Below are 22,566 nucleotides of genomic sequence, written 5' to 3' on the forward strand. Positions count from 1 at the left end.
GGTGCACAAGCTGCAAGAAGCTAGGTCATCCGAGAGGTGCGCCATCCTGAGTGGCTCTCCAACCCAGTCATCGTCCCCAAGAAGGGTGGAAAGTAGCGTATGTGCGTTGACTTCATGAGCCTCAACAAGGCCTGCCCCCAGGACCCCTTTTCGCTACCGCGCTGAAAGGATCGATACAGGCGACTAGAGGGGGGGGGTGAAGAGGAGACTACAAATTTTAATCTTTCTTGTCAATTTTAAGGTTTAGCGAATAAATAGGGTTCACTATATATGCAACTAGGTGAACACAACCTATATGAAAAGCAAGCTTACAACCAAATATGCTAGGCAACAATCTAACTAGCAAGCCAACAAGCATACAAGGCAAAGTAAAGTGCGGGAAAGGATTAACCACAAGTGAGGTGAGGACGCATATTTTATCCCGAAGTTCACTCTTCCTTGGGGAAGAGCTACTCTCTGTTTAGAGCGGTGTCGGATACAAAGCTTGCACAATGCCACGAAGGCTCACGGTAATGTCTTTCGAGTCACCCCAAACAGATGAGGCTCGAATCACTCAGGGTTGGTCTTGAAGGCGACCACCACACCTTTACAAACTTCTCCTGAGCACACCACAAGCAAGGAAGCTTCTGGAGGGACCTCTAACCACCTAGGAGCCGAAGCTCAAAGAGTAACAAGTCAATTAGGAAGAAATGTTGTAAGGAAGGCAATTTGGTTTGGTCAAGATGTAGATCGGGTCTTGCTCTCCCAATCCCCAAACTTTCAACAAGTTTGGGTGGAGGGATTGAGAGTATTGAGCAAAATGGAGCGTAGCAATGATGGAGCTCAACAAGACATTAGGGTTGAGGGATGGAGGAGGAAGAAGGTGGTTTTTATAGTGTTCTTGGCCGAATGGGGTTTTCTACCCATTGGACCCCGTGTGCACGGACTAAGTTAGCCCCGTGCGCACGGGGTACTCAGAGACTTACGCACCACCGCATGCACATGGGGGTCAAAAGACCCCGTGTGCATGGGGTACCCAGGGAGTTACGTAGTACCACGTGCGCACAGGGGTCAAAAAACCCCGTGCGCACAGGGGTACCCAGGAAGTTGCGTAGTACCTCGTGCGCATGGGGTACCCAGAAACTTTTTGTTGCAAACTCTCTGAGTACCACATGCTAGCACACTACAGATTTTTAAGTGGTAGGGATGGGTAGGCTGGTGTTTATGTTTCAGCAATGGCATTCCCACACAACACATATCCACACCGACCCCTCTCAATAGTATTGTTTTTCCTACGACTCAAATCGAACCAAACGAAAAACCTTCGACTCGCTGGTAGACCACGCCTTTGATCTTTTTGAATTGGGGGGTCGCACACCTCCATCAAGAAAAACTTGGAACCAATATCCTGAGATAAAATTTAGCACCCGATATTAGTTCCTCTAACCATATTGTCATCACACCAAAATAAACTTTAAGTGACACATGCACTTTCAATCTCCCCCTTTTTGGTGCATTGATGACAACATGGTTAGGACATGGCATCATAATTTATAACTAAGCAACAAGCCATGCGACAATGATTGATCATAGTAGCTCCCCCTAAATGTGTGCCCGGATAAAATATATGCTTGAGTATGCATCAAGCACACACATAAGAGGCTCCTCTAAGATCAATATTGTAAGACATGAGATCAACATAATAAACTTATAATGGTGCCTAGATCTCATGCAATGGTGTAGTGAGAAAATAGCATGAGATAACATAAGAAGCATAATATGATCATAGCATAGGCATAAGGTTCAAGATAAATAACTAAAAGTGTCACGAGCTAACATGAGTAGCTCACAACCACACCAAGAAAGCAAATAAGAGTATCTCAAGCCAACTAAAGCAACAGCAAAGCAAAATAAACCACGAGGCTTGAGATCTCAACACACTCTAAAAAACACGACCACTTCTCCCCCTTTGTCATCAAGACAACAAAAAGAGAAAAAGGCAACACAAAGACCCACTAGACAAGAGGAGGAGGGCTCGAAGCATCATCATCATCAAAACACCATCATGCCATCGAAAAGGACCGAGCTGTGGCCTCACTATCGTTGTCCTCTAACCCTAGGCCAACCACCTCACGAGCTGCAACCCTCTCTGCCTTCTGACGCCTCACGAGCTTGTCCTTCTTGATCTCCTTCACCTAACGGCGCTGAATAGTCGGGCACATCTTGAACAAGTTTCTCATGGTCTTGAACAAGGACTTCTTCTCTCCTCTAGTGAAACTAGCCTCAGATACTACCTTCTTGCCCTTACCACGAGGGATCCGTGCAGTGGAGGACATACCAGGTGTGTATGTGGCACGATCTTCAGGCCTAGGATTGCGCCCCTTCTTGGGAGGCACATATGGAGCAGGAGCCGCAGGGTTCCAGTTAGAGTTGTGCTTGGGAACAGATGTCTTGTACTAAGAGATGTACTTAGCTGGGTAGACGGACTCAATCAATGCCTGGATGAATGGTGCATAGATCAAAGACTTGTTCTCTTGCACACACTGACGAAGCTCATAGAACATGAAGCCTAGAACATCCACTCTCTTCTTCTTATGCAGGTGCACAAAGACATCCAACATGGAACTCTGCACATTGTGAGAATCACCGGCCTTTGGTGTGAGAGTATACCTCAGTATATGGTGCATCATATCATAGAGAGGCACATGGTCTTTGATGGAACCGGTGACAAAAGACTTCTCTTGCTTGTATGCGAACGCAATCACATCCTTGTGGCGTTGTCCACTCTCACGAACCCTGCCAAACTCATTAGTTGCCTCATCTTCATCAATGAACAGGTAGGGAATTATCTTAGAAAACTTGGCCATAGGGGCAGAGCACCAATGCGTCCCGGACATCCATGTGAGGGTGCGAGCAGAGTCATTGGAAAAGAACAATGTGGCAAAGAACTGCATCATAAGATACTCATTGTACGGATGGTTGAATGTGACAAAAGGAAGGAGCCCCAACCTCCCAAGAGCCGAATACACACCCGGATAGAGATGATCATTGTCCCGGAGACACTCAACATTAACCTCCTAGTGCGGAGCAAACTTCTTGGCCTTGGTCATTAGCAACTCATGGTACACTCTTTGCTGAAACTCATTTTGAACCGGGGATCCACTCCCAAAGCCGTGGCAGCAACATATGGATGACTCTATATTTCAACCCAAAGCTCTGGCTTGGACCATTTGGCAAGGGGAAGGTTCATGAGATCCCACCTGCCAGGAGTGGCTTGCTCGGGACAAGACATCTATTCTCCATCTTCATCATCTTCATCAACAAGATCATCCTCAGCCTCTATCTCTGCATCTGCGGGGTTGACATAGTGAGCGCCGCCCTGAAAGTCATACTCCTCCTCTGAATCTTCAGAGGCCTCAACAAACGGGCTGCTTGGTGGCTGCACAGTGAACACGGCCCTGCCCTGACCCTGACCCCTGGCCATTGCCCTCAGATGGCCGGTGATGAGCAACAGTGAACTCCTTGGAACTTGCCTTTGGGCGCTTGCGACGGAGCTCTGCCCTCTTGTCAGCAGAGTTTGAAACACAAAAACACCAACACCACAACAGCAAGGGAAACACAAAAAAGTATAAGTGCTTGAGATAAATGGTGGGGAAAGGAGCAGAAAATAATAAGAGTGGCAGCTCTGTGTACCCCGTGTACAAAGGGTTAGACCCCATGGCACGGGGGCCCGTGCGCATGGTACACGACCGTGGACACGGGGCCCCGTGCACACGGGGGTCAAACACCCCATGGACATAGGGATTCCCCAGGGGTAGCCACTTTTAGATCGAGATCTTGAGAATGAGTGCAGCACAGAAATCTCAACAGATCTGTACTAGGATTTATTATACACATGGAGAACGGCAGCCCTAGACTAGAGATCAAGCAAGAACCCTAAACCTAGAAGAGAATCCATGTAGTGAAAATAGAATGGTCAGGGGAGGGCATGTACCGGAGGAGGACCCCATCCCAGACAAACTCCACCGAGCAAGGGACCCCGACGGTGCATGGATGAGCGCCGGTGGGTGGAGACAATGGCGACAGCGCTGGAGGTGCCCTGGGGAGTGGAGGGGGCGACGGGTGGGAAAGAACCCAGACCTCCCCACAGCCCACCTCTTCAGTGCCAGAAACCGCAGAACCCATGTGCACGGGATAAGTGAGCCCCGTGCGCACGGGGGTCCCGTGCGCACGGTACAGAGCCCGTGGACACAGGGCCCCGTGGGCACGGGGTACTCGGGAATTATTGACCAATGATATCCCTTGAAGACATGGCCAAATGGAAATTCTTACCAAGCCTTGAAGGAGTATTTTAGTCTGAGTTTCTGAATATGCCGCACGTGAAATCCAACACTACTAGAAGGGTATATGTGGAGCACTTGCACTAGAGAAGAAAAACAAACAAGCAACAAAACACAAGCGAACCACTAACAGAAAAAGGACAAAAAACACCACACAGAAGAAAAAGAATTTAATCTCCAAAGGAGGGCGGTGGCCGAAGCTACTATGTTTGAGATTGTTTGGTATGGAACCACGAAGATATGAACCTTGGGCCCAAGACCAATACTAATCTTTGAAGCACAAGTGCCACCTAAAAGTGGCTAATGTGAAAGATTTTGTTCAATTTATGCACTTCTAGGATGAGATAACTCACGAGTTGAGCTAGCTCCCCCTAGACATGTGCCTACATCTAAGCAAGATATTATATGAGTATGTGCATGAGCAAGAATCCAACCCAAGTTACTTATATCCACGATATTTTGCTCATGCCTTAACTCGCAGAATCTTCCTTCATCAAGTGGCTTGGTGAAAATATTGGCTAGTTTTTTCTCGGTGTTGAAATGGAATAGATAAATGTCTCCCTTGGCCACATGATCCCGAATGAAATGATGACGAATCTCAATATGCTCGGTCTTGCTGTGTTGCAGTGGATTCTCGGTGATCTTGATTGCACTTTAATTGCCACACAAAAGAGGCACTTTGTCACATTTGACACCATAATCCATCAAAGTTTGCGTCATCCATAATAACTGTGCACAACAACTTCCGGCGACAATATACTCAGCTTCGGCGGTTGAGAGAGATATGCAATTTTGCTTCTTCGAAGACCAACTTACCAAATATCTCCCTAGGAATTGACATGAACCGGAAGTGGACTTGCGGTCAACCTTGTCTTCGGCCCAATCCAAATCAGAGTATCCCAGTAACTTGAAAGTTGATCCTTTGGGATACCAAAGGCCCAAGTTTGGGGTATGAACCAAATATCGAAGGATTCCTTTCACCGCCGAATAGTGGCTCTCCTTAGGAGCGGATTGAAATCTTGCACACATACACACACTCAACATAATATCCAGCCTAGATGCACAAAGGTAAAGCAAGGAACCGATCATGGAGCGATGTACCTTTTGATCCACTTATGTGCCATTGGGATCAAGATGAAGTTCACCATTTGTGGGAATGGGTGTATTCATGGGCTTGACATCTTGCATTTTGAACCTCTTGAGCATGTCTTGAATGTAAAGAGATTGGTTGATGAAGGTGATCATACCAAGCATGAGGTGCTTGTTTAAGTCCATAGAGCACCTTGTGGAGTTCATAAACGTGAGAGGGGTGATCGGGGTCTTCGAAACCAGGAGGTTGCTTGACATACACCAACTCCTTAAGAGGACCATTAAGAAATGCACTCTTCACATCCATTTGATGCAATTTAAAATCATGATGAGAGGCATATGCAATCAAGATGCGAATGGATTCAAGATGGGCAACGGGGGCAAAAGTTTCACCAAAGTCCAAACCTTAAACTTGGGTGAAACCTTGTGCCACTAACCTTGCCTTGTTCCTTGTTACTTGTCCATGTTCATCTTGTTTGTTCTTGAAGATCCACTTTGTTCCAATGACATTATGATGTTCTTTAGGTCTCTCCACAAGGGTCCACACTTTGTTGCGGGTGAAGTTGTTGAGTTCTTCATGCATGGCATCTACCCAATACGGGTCGTCAAGTGCATCTTCAACCTTAAGGGGATCAACACAAGAGACTAATGAGTGATGTTCACAAAAGTTTGCCAAAGATCTACAGTAGTTACACCCTTTTTATGCTTCCATAGATGTTCTCAGTGAGATCTTGAAGATGCTTTAACTTGGCGACCACTTTTTGCTCTTTGAGTGCAAGCTCTTCTTCACTTGGTTTTGGACTTGATGAAGAAGTTTGTTCTTGAGATTGTTTTAGTCTTGGAGAAACCCTTCTCTTCACAACCACAAGTTCTTGTTCATTTGGAAGTGACGATGACGAAGACACTTGTGATTGAGGTTGATATTGATCTTTATCTAGAATTTGAGCTTGATCTTGAGCCTCAATAATTGGTTCTTCACCATTTGAAAAAGCTTGCCCTTGATCTTGCTCGGGAACATGAGGGACTTGATCTTGTTCTTGGATAGGTTCATGATCTCCCGTAGCATCTTGTACAAGTGGTGATGGTGATGACTTCCCTTGTGGAGACTCCACAAGAGGGGCTCTTACTCCTTATTCTACTTGGACTTGGGATGTTTCTTGTGGAAGAATGTGGCCTATCCCTATAGTCCTTGTAGCTTGTGAAGGAGCCTCGTCACCTACAACACTAGGAACAATTTGCTCCACACGGGAACTGTTATCTTCATCAAACAAATATGCATGAGAGTTTGATGCATATCCAACAAATATGCCCTCATAAGTTTTAGGCTCAAAATCAGCTAAATGGGATTTTTTTTGTTTAGAATGAAACACTTACAACCAAATACCCGAAAGTATTTGACGTTAGGATTTCTCCAGATTAGGAGTTCATATGGTGTCTTGTTCTTGAGCCTGCGAAGATAAAGCCGGTTTGAAGCATGACATGCGGTGTTGATGGCTTCGGCCCAAAGCCTATATGGAGACTTATACTCGTCTAGCATGGTCCTAGCCATTTCAATGAGAGTCCGATTCTTCCTCTCTGCAACACTTTTTTGTTGGGGAGTATATGGCACAACATATTTATGCTTTATCCCCTCTTCACTCAAGAACTCATCCATCGTGTAATTCTTGAACTCGGTGCAATTGTCACTTTGAATTGCCACAATTATGTTGACATTGAGCTTCTTTGGCAAAGTTGATGAAGGTTTCTTGAGTTCCATCTTTGGTCTTGAGAAAGAACACCCAAGTATATCTTGTGAAGTCATCGACAATGACAAGGCAATACCTCCTCTCTCCCAAACTATCATAAGTTGGAGGCCCAGAAAGATCCAAGTGTATAAGCTCGAGAGGCCTCAAGCACTACAGGAATCAGCTTCTTTGTCGTCTGCCAGCAAAGGACCAGAAAACTGACGGCAAAGGTCTTTGCCATCAGTCGTGGACGGCAAACATGTCCGGCACTGTAAGTTATGGTAAACAGCTGCTTTGTTGTCTGTTTTCGTGCAGGCCGTCAACTTTCCCAGGGAAGCAAACGGCAAAGAACATACGTTAGCCATGTTAGGTGGCTAACGGGTGGCTTTGCCGTCTGCCAGCTGACGGCAAACATGCCCGCCCCTTTGCCATCTGCAGCCTGACGTTAGCAGACGCTTCACTCCTCCCCGCTCTTTGTCGTTTGGTGCTGACGGCAAACCACCCCAGCCTTTGTCATCTGCCACAGATGGCAAAGTGACCAAATGGGTCAGCTCCCAGGTTGCACAAGTTGCTGCCATGTGGCTACTTTGCCGTCTGTGACACACGGCAAAGACCCCTTTGCCATCGGTGGCAGGCGGCAAAGAGCCTGCATTGCCTCTTTTTATTCTATTTTTTTCTTATATCCAAGCATTTTCACAGCAAATATATGGAGTAGGATTTTCTACAAATGCTTGCCACAGAACTACTTAAGGGTTTCAACGGTGCAAAAGTTCTCAAAAATTCTGAAAAAAATATTGAACCAACACACCTATAATATAACATGATCCAACGGAGGGATTAAAAAAATACGACTGTATGTGTCCTGGACATATATATATATATATATATATATATATATATATATATATATATATATATATATATATATATATATATATATATATATATATATATGGTGGGTCTATTATGATAACACCCCTTAAGAGTCTTATCCTATATACCTAAAAAGTTCATCCCCACTACTTGATTTATCTTGACATGCAGCCTATCCACCTCAGCAATCTGCCACATCAGCAATTATTCTTTCTTTTGAACCATTTTTTATTGACATATAGACGCGTTGTGTCGTAGCTCCTTTTTCCTGGACAGCGACCGAAGATCAATGGTACAAACGGATGAAAGAAGCCCAACCGTCTTCATTAGGAAGAAAGAAGCCCAATCGACTTTGCTTTCCGTTTCCATCTCCCGAACGCATCTATTATCTCATCGTCTGTCCCCCACCTCTCGCCACCAGCCCGTCTCCTCTCATTCCTTCAGACACATCTCTCTACTTCTCCTCCGGCCCTCCCCATCCCCCTCTGCTTCTCTTGCTGTGCCATACCCCCCCCCCCCCCCCCGCCCCCCGCGCTCCACTACAAGCACCGGCGAGGCACATGCTTCGCCTCCTCCAGATCTATGAGGTGATGCGCAAGGAAACCTCGCATCAAGGATTCGAGGCGACTTCACCCACAAGGGAGATTCAATTGTTTGCATCGAAGTTGTTTGGATTTACTAGGAGGAAGCGGTCAGTTTTTTTGCGTTCACACCTAATTGACACAATTACAGATTGGTTTTTGTTTTTGCAACAATTTGACACTGCAGGACGCATGTTCATCTTTCCCCAATCTACACGGTGAATAATAATAGTATTTATGATGATACATGAGCCAGTACTATGGCTCATCTTGATCTGCTATGTGGATAAATACACTTCTGTGGGATTTTACCTCTCTTAGTGTTGTTTACAGGCAGCCATCGTTACAGATTCAGCCGTGATGATTACACTTTCATGGAACTGTATTTCTCTCCATGTTTGCAGTCAAGGGATTGTTACAGATCCAACGAAATTATAATTACCATATTTGTCCTCCACATCTTTGCTATGTAGTCTTATGGATGTACATAGCTTGGGCAAAATATTGATTTCCTGTTCAATCATACGGATGTAAGGATGTTTATGGCACGTGTAATTGTTTGTACATAAGCCTTGGCTCAAGATAAGGTTGATGGAACTATTTTGTATATATGTTCTCCCCATTTTAAAAAATATAGGTAAGTTCTATGGGGATAGCTGGAGCGATCTATTTTTTATTTACAATGTGTATATCTATCTATCATTCCTTTTGGTTGCATGCTTATCGAGTATTTGATGCATTCACCTATGATTAGTAGTGATGTTGAGTCCTCCTAAATTAATCTCATATATACCATTGCAGGTTGTGCTTTACGATCCTAATGAGAAATTCGACAAGAAATATTTTCCAATTGGGAGAGGCTTCTTCATCAGTTCTGTGAGAAGTACAATTATTTAACACACGTTTTATCTTGATTATCTTTTCAACCAGTGTATCATCTAGCAACCTCTATTCCAAAAATTAGCACATTTTCCATTGAGAAAAGAACAATTGTACTTGATGGACAACAATGGACGTAGGCTGGCATCTAATAGATGTGGTCGCTTTTTGCTTTTTTTATATCTTCAGAATTGTACGCTCACCCACCATATTGATCTCCATAGAGGATATGTTGTGGGCATGTTAATCAGTCTTCTATTTATGAAGTAGCCATTCATTGGTCCATGTTTTGCTGATCGATTCAAAGTATACTGTTTGCTTCAATTTGTACTCTGATATGAAACCAGAATAAGTCTTAATGAATGGGAATCAAAAGTTCTTTATTGGAGTTTTGAAGATCTGAAGAACCCACTCACCCGGACATCTTTTCAGTTAGTCTGGTGGTGTCATAGTTGGTGTATCTGATTTCTGCAGGTTTGGGGATAATGGACAAGACCTGTATGGACTTAACACTTGGTGAGCTTCCTACCGATGGTGACTGGGTAGATCTGATGTTGTTTGTAATTAGTTTTTGTATTAGCAATATGAAAATATGAACTAAACTATAGACAATTTATTAGTATATGTTTGTAGAATATGTATTGAAGATGAGTAGCATGCACGGTGCATGTTAATGTGAGTTTTGGTCATGCATAATGACATGGTGCGTTGGCATAGTTGCATGTTGTGATAACTAAATTTCGTAGGGCATGCATGGTGGCATGCTATCTTTCTTAGTATGTTCCCATGCTTGCAAACCTTATCCAGCTCATTTCTTAAGAGATTGACAATCATCAAGTTCGCAACCTGGTCCTTTTCACTGTTGAACAAATGCAGAACAAAAAAACCAAGTTTGTGTCTGGCAAATGGTCCTTGGCTACGCCGTTTATTCAGGTTATGAGCTAGCTGAAAGCTGATGCTAGCTACTGGTTAGGAAAGATTTAGTTCCTGGTCATTTTCTGGCCATGTCGGTCGTCGTAAGTGGTAGTTCAACTGTTTCTGTTGTTTCCTTTTTGGATGTTTTTTAAAACTGTTTTTGGTTGTTGTACGGTCATTTCTTTGTCGTTGTACTCTGAGACTTTGGCATTCTCTTATCCTATATACCTAAGAAGTTCAGCCCCACTATTTGTACTCTGCCCATCTATCCACATGACCCAGTCTGCTACCAACAGAAAGTCAATTCTCTTTACTATTACAATGTTGACATTGGAATTTTTAGTGTTGGTTTGATGTTCTATTTAGTTTCTGTTCTACATTTAATGCTAACAAAGAGATCCCGTAGCAACGCGTGGGGTATCATCTAGTTCTAATAACACCCAGCTTATTATGATAACACCTACGACCCGCACGGTAGCTACAGACTAACGACGACAGAACTGCCCTGAACAAAAATCCCACCCCTTCTCGCACGACCACCCACCACTCTCCCCCGAGCTCCACTCCTCCACCAACCTCCCTCCCCCTATGCAGCACGACACCCCACCCCACCATCACCTACCTCCAGCCCCGTCATCGGCCACCACCTGCCAGGCTGCCGGCGACCACGGGATGGCCCCGACCACCGCGACGCCCCACCCCACCACCTCCTCCCACTCCCGGTCGGCGTGCCTCCCGCCTCACTACGCCGCGCTGCCACAGATCCATCCAAGCCCGACGGCTGGCGCACCTCCTCCCACTCCCGGCCACCGTGCCTCCCCTCCCCCATCGCATCGCCCCGCCATTCCCCCACCCCGCCTCTGCCACCACCTCATGGCGCGCGCCACCTCCCTGGACAACCAGATCTCAGCCACCCCGGGAGCCCAATTCCTTGCACCTGCCCATCTAGCCCGCGCCACGCCTGTGATGGTGGTTGCCTGATACCAAGGTGGTTGCCTGCTCCCCTTCCAGTCCCAGATCCGTTCGGTCGCCGGTCACCACCAGCGCCAAGCTCCACCCTCGCCCTCATCTCCCCCATGCGCTGAACACTTCCACCCCCACCCCCTGCGAGCTCCCCTCCCCTTCCTCCGACTACAGCACGACGAGGTCGATGGTCGCATCGGGCTCACCTCGTCTACCCCCGTGCGGTCCACCCCCGGATCCGCTGCAGCCCGCCCTCCCGGCCGGGAGATTCTCCCAAGCGCACCGGCCGCACCCTGCTTCTTCTCCCCTTCTGACGAACAGACAAACATGCGAGCCTTTGGGCCATCCAGTTCAGAAAGCTTTTTTTCTTAGTTTTTTTTTTCAGATTTGGCTGTTGATGTGCAGTTCACAAGTAACAGGAGTGCGTCACGGCCGAGCAGCATGAATCTCAGTTGCTCAGGTGTGCGGATCGGCCAGCTTGTCCATGGAGTTCGCTGGATGCATTTTTTCCCAAGTATTTTTTTATTGAAGTTCACCTACCTTCCTCTCTCGATCTTTTCTGTAGCTGAGCACAAGGAGTGCCTCCCGGTGAGCACGGGCTCCGGCCATGGGATCTCAATCCTCCATCTGTCATGGATCCTCGCTGGGGCAGCATGGTGATGCAGTCCGGCATGCGCGCGCGTGCAACACGATTGTGGTGGCGAGGCAGCTCGTGTTGTTCCTTCAGCTAGTGGAGGGTTGGCCTTTAGTTCAGAAAAAAAAATTAAGTGTAGCTCACTTGTTTCATTGCTGTAGTGATCTTGTATTCCGAGCGGTTCACTATGTTGCCAAGTGCAAAAACAAAATGGAAGAAAACAAACTGGAAAAAGTTGATTTTTTAATGCAGCTCACTCTGTTGTTTGTTTGCGGTAGAAAGAAAATTGGAAAAGAACAATTGATGCAGTACACTCACCCTTGTCCCTGAAGTGCATACTCGTTGATAAAAAACGTTACGGAGGCGATAAAAGAAAAATAATGTGGTTCACTTTTCATAGTATTGAGGTTCACCAACGCTCGACATGAAGTGCACTCCACCTCGTTTGGAAAACTGGCAAAATTTACGTCCCACAAAAAATAAATCATGCAGTGCGCTTGCCCGTCCGATGAAGTGCGGGTTTTAGTCTAAAAAAGTGCACTCCACCTCGTTTGGTAAAATTTACGTCCAACAAAAAAGAAATCATGCAGTGCACTTGTCTGTCCAGTGAAGTGCGGTTTTTAGTCTAAATAAGTGCGGTTTTCTGTCTGATGCAGTATGGCCCGTTTACGGTAGTCTTGAGGTTCACTTTTCATAGTCTTGCGGTTCACCAACACTCGACATGAAGTGCACTCCACCTCGTTTAGGAAAATTTACGTACCACAAAAAAGTAATGCGGTTAACTTCTTGATAGTGTTGTGGTTCATTTACACCTGATGTGAAGTGCACTCTACTTTCTCGTCCTTGAAAAAATTACGTTTGAATAAAATAAACCATGCAGTTCTCTAACACGTCTGATGCAGTGCGGTTTTAAGTCCGATGAAGCACCCACGTCGATTTGGGTGTTGTGAAAAACAAAGTGTCCGCATTTCGGAAAATTTAAAATTGCTCTTAAACCGCAAGGGATTAGAGAGAGTGTTCTACATGAAGAAGTTGCGTCTCGTCAAGATCTTTCCAACGCCATGTCATTTGAATCATTTCGACAACCAGTTTGTAAAATTTTCGTGAAAAACGGCCGCTGCCACTCGTCGTCCGCCGCACGATTTTCAAAATTAACTTAAAACTATAAAGAATCTCAAAACCATTTATACATATGAAAGTTGCGCCTTGTCCATAGCTCTCGAACGACGTATTACATGCCTCGTCTCAACAAACGGTTCAAAAACTAGAGCGAAAACAGTAACGAAAATTGAAAAAAATTCAAAAAAATGTAATTCCGCGATTTAGTAAATTTGAAACTGCTCTTAAACCGTAATGAATTATAGAAAATAATACTTATCAAAAATATGCGCCTCGACGATATCTTTCCAACGGCGTATCATTTTCTTTATTCTGATGAGCGGTTTAGAAAAAATCACAAAAATACGCTCGCTCACTCGTCATCCGCCGCACCATTTTTGAAACTGCTCTTAAACCGCGAGGAATCTCGAAAAGTGTTCAACATGGCAAAGTTGTGCCTAATCAATAGCTTTCCAACGGTATATTATACGCCTCGTTCTGATAAACGGTTAAAAAACTAGAGCGAAAACAGTACTGGAAAAAAACACTGCGTGCAGTTTTTTCCAACACAAAGTTCACTCGCGTGAGTACTGCAGCACACTTGGTTCAAAGAATGACGTGCACTTGCGTTGAGCGTGCAGTGCGGAAGTGTTATCAGAATAGTTATTCTGCTAATATTAGCATAATAGACCGGCCCTATTCTGTATATATATATAGGGCTGGACTATTCTGTTACCCATAACAGAATAATATTCTGTTACCCCCCGGCCCTATATAGAATCCCCCCGAGCCAGCCCGAACCCAACCCACCTTCTTCCGCCGGAGGCAGCCGTCGTGGGCGAGCGAGCGACGGCGGCAGCCGGAGCCAGGGAGCCCGCGGCGCCGTGGCTGGCCGGCGACGGATCCACCGCCGTCATCCCCTTCCTCGGTGACGGCTCCTTCGCCGGGGCCGTGATCCCCGCCTCCTGCCTCCGTCCTTCGCCGGGGCTCCTTCGCCAGGGCCGTGATCCCCGCCTCCTGCCTCCCTCCCTCGTCGGGGCTCCTTCGCCGGGGCTCTGATCCCCGCCTCCAGCCTCCCTCCCTCGCCGGGGCTCCTTTGCCGGGGTCGTGATCCCCGCCAGCAGCTGCCTCCCCGGACCTCCACCACAAGCAGGAGTGTCGTCGTCTCCCCAAGCTCCTTGCCTGCATCAAGGTGCCGCCTCCCAAGAACATGCCAGTACGCCGCCCACGAGAGGAAGAAGAAGAAGTCAGATCCAAGAACATGCCACTGGAGGTGATGTCTGCTACCCACACTAATTTTCATCAAAAATTGAATCAGTTCAAAAAATGTTTTCATGTCTGGGTTTGCCTGAAGAAAAATACCATGTTTGTGTCAGTTCATCAGTTCATCAGTCCTGCTATGAAGAAGATTCAGTTTAAAAATTGCACACTCTATGCTCTGCCTACATGTTACACTATCAGATTCATCAGTACTACATGTGTGCTGCATCAGTGTCACATGTTCCTATGATGCAGAAGCAGATAGTACATTGCAAATGCTTGCATCAGTTCATTACACCCCAACCACTTGATGCACAGTTTGGATGTCGAGGTTACTGTCAGTACCTCTAATATGCTAGCTTCAGTTCAAGCCAAAAAACATAAACTTATGCATCGGTCCAAGTAGCTACTAGGCTTTATATAAGGTTCAGCTACCACTGCAAGTTGTATGATGTTATTTCTAATAGTGCATGTCGTGTAGTTGCGTCAGTTCGAACTTGTAAAAGAATGTTGTTGAAAAAATATACACTTGTTACACAGTAATTTCAATGATACATAAACTAGGAGTACTTCTAGTGTAGTTGCATAAGTTATAAATGAAAAAAAGAGAAGACATGCATCAGTTTTTTATATATGCATATCCATACATCTCTGAAGTTCAATGTTCAGTTTGCAAGTAGTGCACCAAATGTTTATGCATCAGTTATAGGGAAAAGGATAAAAACTTTCCATAACAGATGAAGTTCAACGTTCAATTTACAAGCAGTGCTAAAAATTAGTACATTAGTGCTGAACATGTACATTCATCAGTTCGACTGAAACTAAACCAGATACAAAATAGACAACAAAGTTTAATAACGTCGAGCGATGCAAGTTCAACTTGTACATTGCCTTCAGTGCATGACATGTTACCCATAGCATGTATACGAGAAAATGCAGAAAAGATTAATCCCAAAATTGTTGAATGTCATTGCAGAAACATGCAAAGCGGCACACGCAGCGAGGGTTTGATGAGCCAAGCAGATATGGGGCACCGCCTGGTTGGGTAACACCAGAAATAGCACCTGGATACTTCAACAATACAGGCAGATTTCAAGCTACACCAGAATCATCAGAAGCACGGACAGGTTCTTCTATGCAGCAAACACCGATATCTGGGAATACAAGCTTTGCCATTGCTGGGTTGTAACAAGGTCAACAATTTCCCCAACAACAAATGTTTTCCTTCCCTAGCGCATGCAGAAATGCAAGGACACACAGGCTTCCACCAGTCGCTCCGTCAACATCAATCATTCGTGCTGCAAAAGTAGTTGCGACGGGAAGACCAGGCCAAAGAGACAGAAATTTTGGCCACTCTAGCAGGGTGCAAAGTACAAGATATGAGCCATATAGACAGGAGCAACCTCACAACGAATCTGAGGGAAGACGGCCGTACAGTGGGAGACGGAGAGCTTCATCAACATTGCTCCCTCCAAGAGATGCATTGCTGCATGTGCCAAGGGTGACACCACCCGAGCCCATACACCAGGGTGAACAGCAAACACCGGAGGCAGCACGGAGCTATAGACATGTAAGTATCCATTCAGAAAAAAACATACAAGCACAGTCCATACCATGGTACTGTGACCACCCCATCTAACATTTTCATAACTACGTTTTTGTTTGCTCACTGTTGCGTGCAGCCACCTAACATTGAAGCTTACGTTCTGCCAAGGCTAGAGATGCGCTTTGAAACTTTCAAAGAAGTAAAGGACTTCTACAATGTCTATGCAAAGCACGCAGGGTTTGCTGTTAGGGAAGGCTCCAAGGTTGAGACCAGAGTCTACCTTTATTACACGTGCTATGGAGTCTATGAATCGAAGGTGTCAGAAGCAAATAGACAGCGGAACAAGACGGCAGTCGGGACTAACTGCGGGGCTAAAATGAAGTTGAAGAGGGAAAAGGATGGAACACTTGTTGTAAAAGAGATAGTCTAGGAACACAACCACAGGCTACAGCTCACCCCCCAAATGCTTGTCTTCTTGCACTGCCACAAAAACTTTGACAAAACAATCTTGGAGTATGTCAAGTACTTGCAGTTCAAAGGCATTGAACACGCGCAAATCATGAGCATACTGGGCGGCGATGACCCCAGTAGCTACTTCCTCGAAATGAATGCCAAAGACATGATTAACATGTAAGTACAAACTTGTTCTCCTCCCATAAACCCCCTCCGCCTTTTTCCTCTGTCGGTACAAACATATTATGCAACGCATGACCTGACGCCAGTTCAACATGCATTTTTGAATGACTGTTCACTTTTAATATGCAGCAAAGCAAAGAATTCAAGGATGGATGATGTGGACGATGTCCTAAAGACTGTCAACTTCTTTAGGGAGATGAAAGCTATAAACAGGGAATTCTTCTGTGACATGCAACTTGATGAGTCCGACAGAGTTAAGAACATATTCTGGGCGAACGCAAGCTGCCGAGGGGCGTATCAGGACATTGGTGACTGCGTAGCGTTTGACACCACATATAAGACCAACAAGTACCATATGCCACTTGGGGTGTTTGTGGGTACTAACAACCACTTACAGACTACATTCTTTGGTTTCGCCCTGATAAGAGATGAGGATGCAGATTCATTCAGATGGTTGTTCAAGACATTTTTAAGGTGCATGAGAGGGAAGGCTCCTACATGCATCCTCATAGGTACAATCGCCAAAACCACCCCCAACCACCACCCCCCCAAAAGGAAAATAACACAATAAAAATGATGTGTCAGTTCTATTGGTATATATGCACTACCATCTGCTGACCACTCCACGTCTCTTTTCTCATTACCAGACTAGTGCCCGGCAATGGCTTTGGCAATCCCAGATGCTTTCAATAACACAGTACACAAGCTGTGCCGCTGGCACATTATGAAGAAGTACAGGGAACACCTCGCATACCTGTACAACCCGCACGAAGACATTAAGGATGAATTCACATCAATCCTCAACTGGCCCCTCATGCCAACTGAGTTTGAGGATGCCTGGAAAAGACTCATGGATAAGTACAACCTCCATGATGATGCCACGATGGTGGGCATGTGGAACGAGCGTGAGAGATGGATATCAGCCTACTTCAAAGAAATTTTTTGCGCCAAAATGACATCCACACAACGAAGTGAGAGCATGAACAATGTGCTCAAGAAGAACTTCGCAAGTGAGAGACAAAACCTACACCAGTTTGTCATCCAGGTAAACTCCTGCGTCAAAACTAGGAGGCAGACAGAGAACCAGGAGACAATGGGTAACCGGGTATAGCTCTATCACCTGTGTAAGACAACAAACATGCTTACTAACGTAAAACTTTATTAGTTAGACAAGTTTTTGCTGTGAGAAAACTAATAATTTGGTCATCATTCTTGCATGGGCAGAAGGAACAAAACACGCTGACCTTCTATGGGTTTCACACCCAGATGGCAAAGCTTTACTCATGAGCTATGTACAGCGAGATCAGAAAAAGGCTAAAACTGAGCACACTCTTCACGGCGACAGAGACAGAAGAACCCACAAAGTACCTCGTGCGCTACAACAACCCGCAAAAACTGTCTGTGTGGTCTCAGCACGCGTTCCAGGTGGTTGCAGACCCCGTGGGAGAAATATATGACTGCGAGTGCAAGCTATGGGACCACACAGGTAAGGACAAAAAAAAGATAGTACATATTGTACTACTTATTTTTGCAAAGTTTTTGTTCAAAAGAAATGACAAAAAACATGCACCTCTTCCAAAAAAATACAGGTATTTTCTGCGTGCATGCATGTGCATGATGTAGACAATTAAGGCTGCCAGCGTTCCAGAGAAATACATCCTCAGGAGATACACCAAACGCCCGAACATCCAGCCAACATTCAACAGAAATGACTTGAGGACAGTAGCGTCAAACAAGGCATCCCAATACTGCATTGAAAGCTCACTGCTGCAGCTGAACATGAGGGTGCACAGAAAAAGCTTGAGAAGCCAAGAGCAAATGGCGAGATCACGGGTCGTCATGGACAAACTTGAACAAGAACTCGACGCCATGCATTCTGCTGAAAACGGAGGTCTCGCGGACATTGAAGCCATTGAGCAGGATATTGCTACAATCTTATCCGAGATGAACCATCTGGGAGCTATTGACCCATTCGACAATGAGGAAGAGGAGCAACAGCAACCAGAGCTTGCCCATGTACAAACTCAAGAGCAGCGACATGCTCACATGCAAGATCATGAGCTTGATGGTGTTGTAGGCAAACCACATGACAACAGGACATCCTACCAGCAGCAGCAGGAAAGGGTAATTAAACCACCCATATTCTCAAACACAAAGGGGGGGAAGAGTAAGACGCAACCACCGAAAGCAGCAGCCAAAAAGCCGCCACGCCCCATCAGGCGCGTGGAATTTGCCCCGGACGGCAAACCTCTCGGGATAAGGGTATGCGGATTCTGCAACGTCGTGAACAATCATAATTACCGCACATGCCCACTCCGCACAGATGCCATTGTCAACAAGCAAAAGCTGCAGAAGCAAATTGGAGCCGCCCAGGTTTCTACCAATGGAGACGACAAACGTAACAGCTACACTTGTCGCAAGTGTGGGGGAACTGACGGACATAATTCCCGCACATGCAAAGTGGGCAAGGAGGTCAGTGGCGCTGAACAGAAACAGGGCAAGGTGCAGAGTTCAAAAAACTCAAAAGAAGAGGATGAAGAAGAAGAGTTTGACGAGAATGACGACCAATCAGACGAAGACAATGAAGATGACAGTATTGGGGACGAGGAAACTGAAACTGAAGATGAAGCGGCCAAGGCTCAACCAGGAAAGGGCGCCGGCAAGGGACAACATTTAGGAGGAGCTCAAGACTGAAGAATCCATAGTGGTTATGCTGCTGCGTCAACTAAAAAATAAGCTTGTACTCTCAGTTGCCTCGGTACACAATGAGGAAACATATCAGAAACACTGTCGTTACCAAAACATATTTAGCTTTATCATCGATTTCTCAATCAGTACTATAGTTAAGATATAATTTGTGATTTGTGCCTGCTGGACAAGTGATATTATTATGTAAACCATTTTATAATCCTTTTGAATGCAGTCACAAATATATTTGAAAAAACTTATCTGGATTTATGTAACGCCAACACTACTGTTGACCAGTAACTCAGCAAAAATATGTTAAGGAAAAATTAAACTCTTATAGTACATCAGTACTAATAATTCTCACTCATCAGTACAAGGGAGGGTAACCAAACACACCCGTGAACACCTCAAAAAACATCATTTCAAAAACAAGCTATGTCTGGTTCTGCCAGTCCTAGTTCAGAAAGTCCATCAGTACATAAAAATAATTACCTCAAGCAAACAGAAAAAATTGAAAGTGCAAATATAATACACCTGTACTGATGAAAAACTAGTTTATCTATAAAAATACTTTCAAAGATTATGTTGATATAAACAATCCTTTCAAAAAAATTGTTTAAAAAAAGATTAGCATGACACACATAGTCTGACTGGTATTTGGTAAGTTCAATTACACTTCAATCACAAGTCCAAGTACCCACTGTAGAGGAGTACAAACCTCCATCATCACCAACCCTGAAACGCGCAAGTGGGAGAAGCAGCTGATAAGTACAGCTTGACAAGACGGATCAGTGCGACAGTAAAATGCCATCATCATCGACCCTGAGACGAGCAAGTGGGATAAGCAACTGATAAGTACATCTTGACAAGACTACTCAGTGCGACTAGATTAATACCCTGGCAAAGAAATTGGCTTGGACGGTTGGTTCTTCCAGGCCACCGCCCGCGCCACCCACTGGGCGGTTGCCACAAGGGACTGCAAATGGCGACCCCACGACCACTACACCCACGTCCCCGACGAACTGCCTCCCACACATCCCCGTCCACGCACTGCAAAAACCCCATTGTCTTCCATCTCTGCCTCATTCCCAGAACCACCATCGCCGCTTCCATCTCCACTGCATGCAAACCAGAAACTTCTCCCTCCCAAACCCACAGTCGCCGGAGGAGGGCCATGGTGGAGGAACCGTCCGCCAAGCGTCATCATGGCGAGACATCCGACAAGAGAAGCAACCTCAACGTCGTTCACGTCCCCGGCGAGAAGCGTGCGTACACCAAAACCCTCACAGGGGTTGAGCTCCACGGCAAGGAGATGCTGGAAATCGTCTGCACCAGCGAACCAGACAAGGCCGACGAGATGATCTCCAGGCTCTGGAGGAAGGCTGGCAGCTTGCATCATAGGATCGTCGGCATTGGTGTGCACTACACCTGGGAAGACGAACCTCCCCAGATGGCAGCACTCCTGTAGTTGTGCGTGGAGGAACTCTGCCTGGTGTACCACATCGCAGCGGCCACAAAATGGTGACCCATACTACTCATTTCCCCTGTTTGGTTCATCTGTTTAATTAGTACTGTATCCTGAAAATTTCATCAAACTTGTTTCCCAACTAGATGTACTAGTGTGGTTTGTGAAAGTGGATGCACTACTGCATTTTCTCAAGTAGATACACTATAAATGTATTTTTGAACCTGATGCACTAGATTACTATTTGAAAAATCTTGCAGAAATTAATTTCTGAAGTTGATGTACTAGTGTAGTTTCTGATCTTGATCCCATAGTGTAGTTATTGTACTCGATGTATTAAAAAGGTGTTCCTGAACTTGATGTAGTGAAGTAGTTTCTAAATTTGGTCTAATGTTATTTTCATAAGCAAAAAAACTATGAACTTGGTGAAGCACTGGTATGTGTTGTCCTATTCTAAAAAGTAAACTAAACTAGTACTAAAGCAGCACATACAACATTGCCTCAAACTATGTATAATCCAAAAAGAAAAATAACATGATGTACTTGAATTTAATTTCAGAACTTTGTTTACTAGTTTCTGAAGTACATTCATCCATTAATTATGCTATATAAGCATCTACTTCATGGATTCATCACTTGTAAAACAAAACAAAAATGAAGAATTCAAACATCAAAGTAATGTTAATCTTCAAAATGTCTCTCTCCTTGCAGGCCCAAGCGCCTGAACGAGATGCTGAAGCATGAGAAGTTGTTCACATTTGCCGGTTTCAGCATTGAAGGCGACAAAGAGAAGCTGAAAATGGCTAGTTTGGAGATCAACCCCAACAAGTACATCGACATTCAGCGCATCTGGAGAGTTCCGTACACCGGAAAAGAGTACGACTCCTTGACTGATGTTGCAGCCAGCGTCATCCACCCATTCTACAAAGGCATGAAGAAGAACATCGACACACAGGAAGGCCACATACTGTGGGGGATCAGCCCGCTGCCAGACAACCGCATCGAGTACGCAGGAGTAGATGCGTACGCCAGGTACAAGTCATGGAACATGATCGACAACATCACAAATGGTTGGGAAATTTCAAAAGCGCGGGAGGCTGACCCCCACTACGACTGCCCCTTTTAGGGATGAAGATATATCAAAGCCTGCCTTCGTTTTGCTTCCGCTTGTGCTTGCCTTTTATCTTGTTGTTTGAGATTTGTAGTATGCTCTTGTTGGGTTGAACCAGTATGATTATGTCGTGCTTGTCATGGTCGAACAAGTTTACTTATGTCATCAAGTACATTGTTTTGCTTATCTCATTATATAAGTTTGGTAGCTTCGTATTTTGTTAATCCATCATTTCAAATTCAAAAGTAGCTTCTAAATGGAACTTTGTGGCTGCTCTTCAGTACTAGTTATGAAGCAACTAATCACACAACGATGTTCCATGTGTAGTTTCGATTCAGTATTGTATAGAAAACATAACGTTGAAAACAATCAGTACAATTTGAGTTGCTTAACAACGCTTCAAAAGTTGAAGCATAAATTCTTAGTACTTCATGTATTGTTCTCATTCATATGTAGCTGCTACAAAATTAACAAGTACTACAACACAAAAAGTTAAGAAGCATCAGCACACACTTATGTTGGTCACTTGCAGACTAAGAATGACAGTACTAGCACACTTGATCGGACAGTACATACTTACTACAATAAAAAGTACAAAGAAGCATCAGTTCGTAATCCCACAAAAAATGTTAGAATAAGAACATAAGTGCTACTATGAATGGACTATCAGTACAACTTAGTCTACACGCAAGTACCATAGTGCTGAAAATGATACCAGAAGACCCTTGAGAATAATCACAAAAACAAACACAAAAAGAAGGCAAAAAACTCAAATGAAAAAATAA

At 45.0% G+C, this 22,566-nt stretch overlaps 3 protein-coding genes and 1 long non-coding RNA gene across 4 annotated transcripts; all 4 read left to right on the forward strand.

The window, feature by feature from the left end:
• The first annotated feature begins 8,339 nt into the window (after positions 1–8,339).
• On the forward strand, positions 8,340–12,224 carry LOC109757296 (uncharacterized). Its single transcript, XR_005754166.3, has 2 exons — positions 8,340–11,803; positions 11,909–12,224. It is a non-coding gene; the product is annotated as an uncharacterized lncRNA (long non-coding RNA).
• A 2,061-nt stretch (positions 12,225–14,285) lies between these two features.
• On the forward strand, positions 14,286–17,169 carry LOC120963350 (protein FAR-RED IMPAIRED RESPONSE 1-like). Its single transcript, XM_040387973.1, has 7 exons — positions 14,286–14,348; positions 14,537–14,599; positions 15,312–15,380; positions 16,018–16,293; positions 16,414–16,511; positions 16,647–17,029; positions 17,165–17,169. Exons 1-7 carry the CDS (start codon positions 14,286–14,288, stop codon positions 17,167–17,169), a joined length of 957 nt encoding a protein of 318 aa, XP_040243907.1.
• Positions 17,170–17,178: 9 nt separating this feature from the next.
• LOC109757408 (protein FAR1-RELATED SEQUENCE 5-like) lies at positions 17,179–17,628 on the forward strand. Its single transcript, XM_020316233.1, has one exon. The coding sequence runs from the start codon at positions 17,179–17,181 to the stop codon at positions 17,626–17,628; it is 450 nt and encodes a 149-aa protein (XP_020171822.1).
• Positions 17,629–20,379: 2,751 nt separating this feature from the next.
• Positions 20,380–21,796, forward strand: LOC141021780 (uncharacterized). The gene is made up of 2 exons (XM_073497631.1): positions 20,380–20,669; positions 21,382–21,796. Exons 1-2 carry the CDS (start codon positions 20,380–20,382, stop codon positions 21,794–21,796), a joined length of 705 nt encoding a protein of 234 aa, XP_073353732.1.
• The last annotated feature ends 770 nt before the right edge of the window (positions 21,797–22,566 follow it).

This window comes from Aegilops tauschii, chromosome 4 (genome assembly GCF_002575655.3).
Source record: "Aegilops tauschii subsp. strangulata cultivar AL8/78 chromosome 4, Aet v6.0, whole genome shotgun sequence".
In the NCBI taxonomy this organism is placed as follows: Eukaryota; Viridiplantae; Streptophyta; class Magnoliopsida; order Poales; family Poaceae; genus Aegilops; species Aegilops tauschii.

Bases quoted from the DNA above. Each gene is read 5' to 3' on its own strand.
- LOC120963350 (XM_040387973.1), top strand. From the start codon at position 14,286: ATGCCAGTACGCCGCCCACGAGAGGAAGAAGAAGAAGTCAGATCCAAG. The intron at 14,349-14,536 runs GTGATGTCTGCT...TTACACTATCAG, and splicing joins CCAAGAACATGCCACTGGAG to ATTCATCAGTACTACATGTG. The intron at 16,512-16,646 runs GTAAGTACAAAC...TTTAATATGCAG, and splicing joins GCCAAAGACATGATTAACAT to CAAAGCAAAGAATTCAAGGA.
- LOC109757408 (XM_020316233.1), top strand. From the start codon at position 17,179: ATGGCTTTGGCAATCCCAGATGCTTTCAATAACACAGTACACAAGCTG.
- LOC141021780 (XM_073497631.1), top strand. From the start codon at position 20,380: ATGGTGGAGGAACCGTCCGCCAAGCGTCATCATGGCGAGACATCCGAC. The intron at 20,670-21,381 runs GTAGTTGTGCGT...CTCTCCTTGCAG, and splicing joins CCCCAGATGGCAGCACTCCT to GCCCAAGCGCCTGAACGAGA.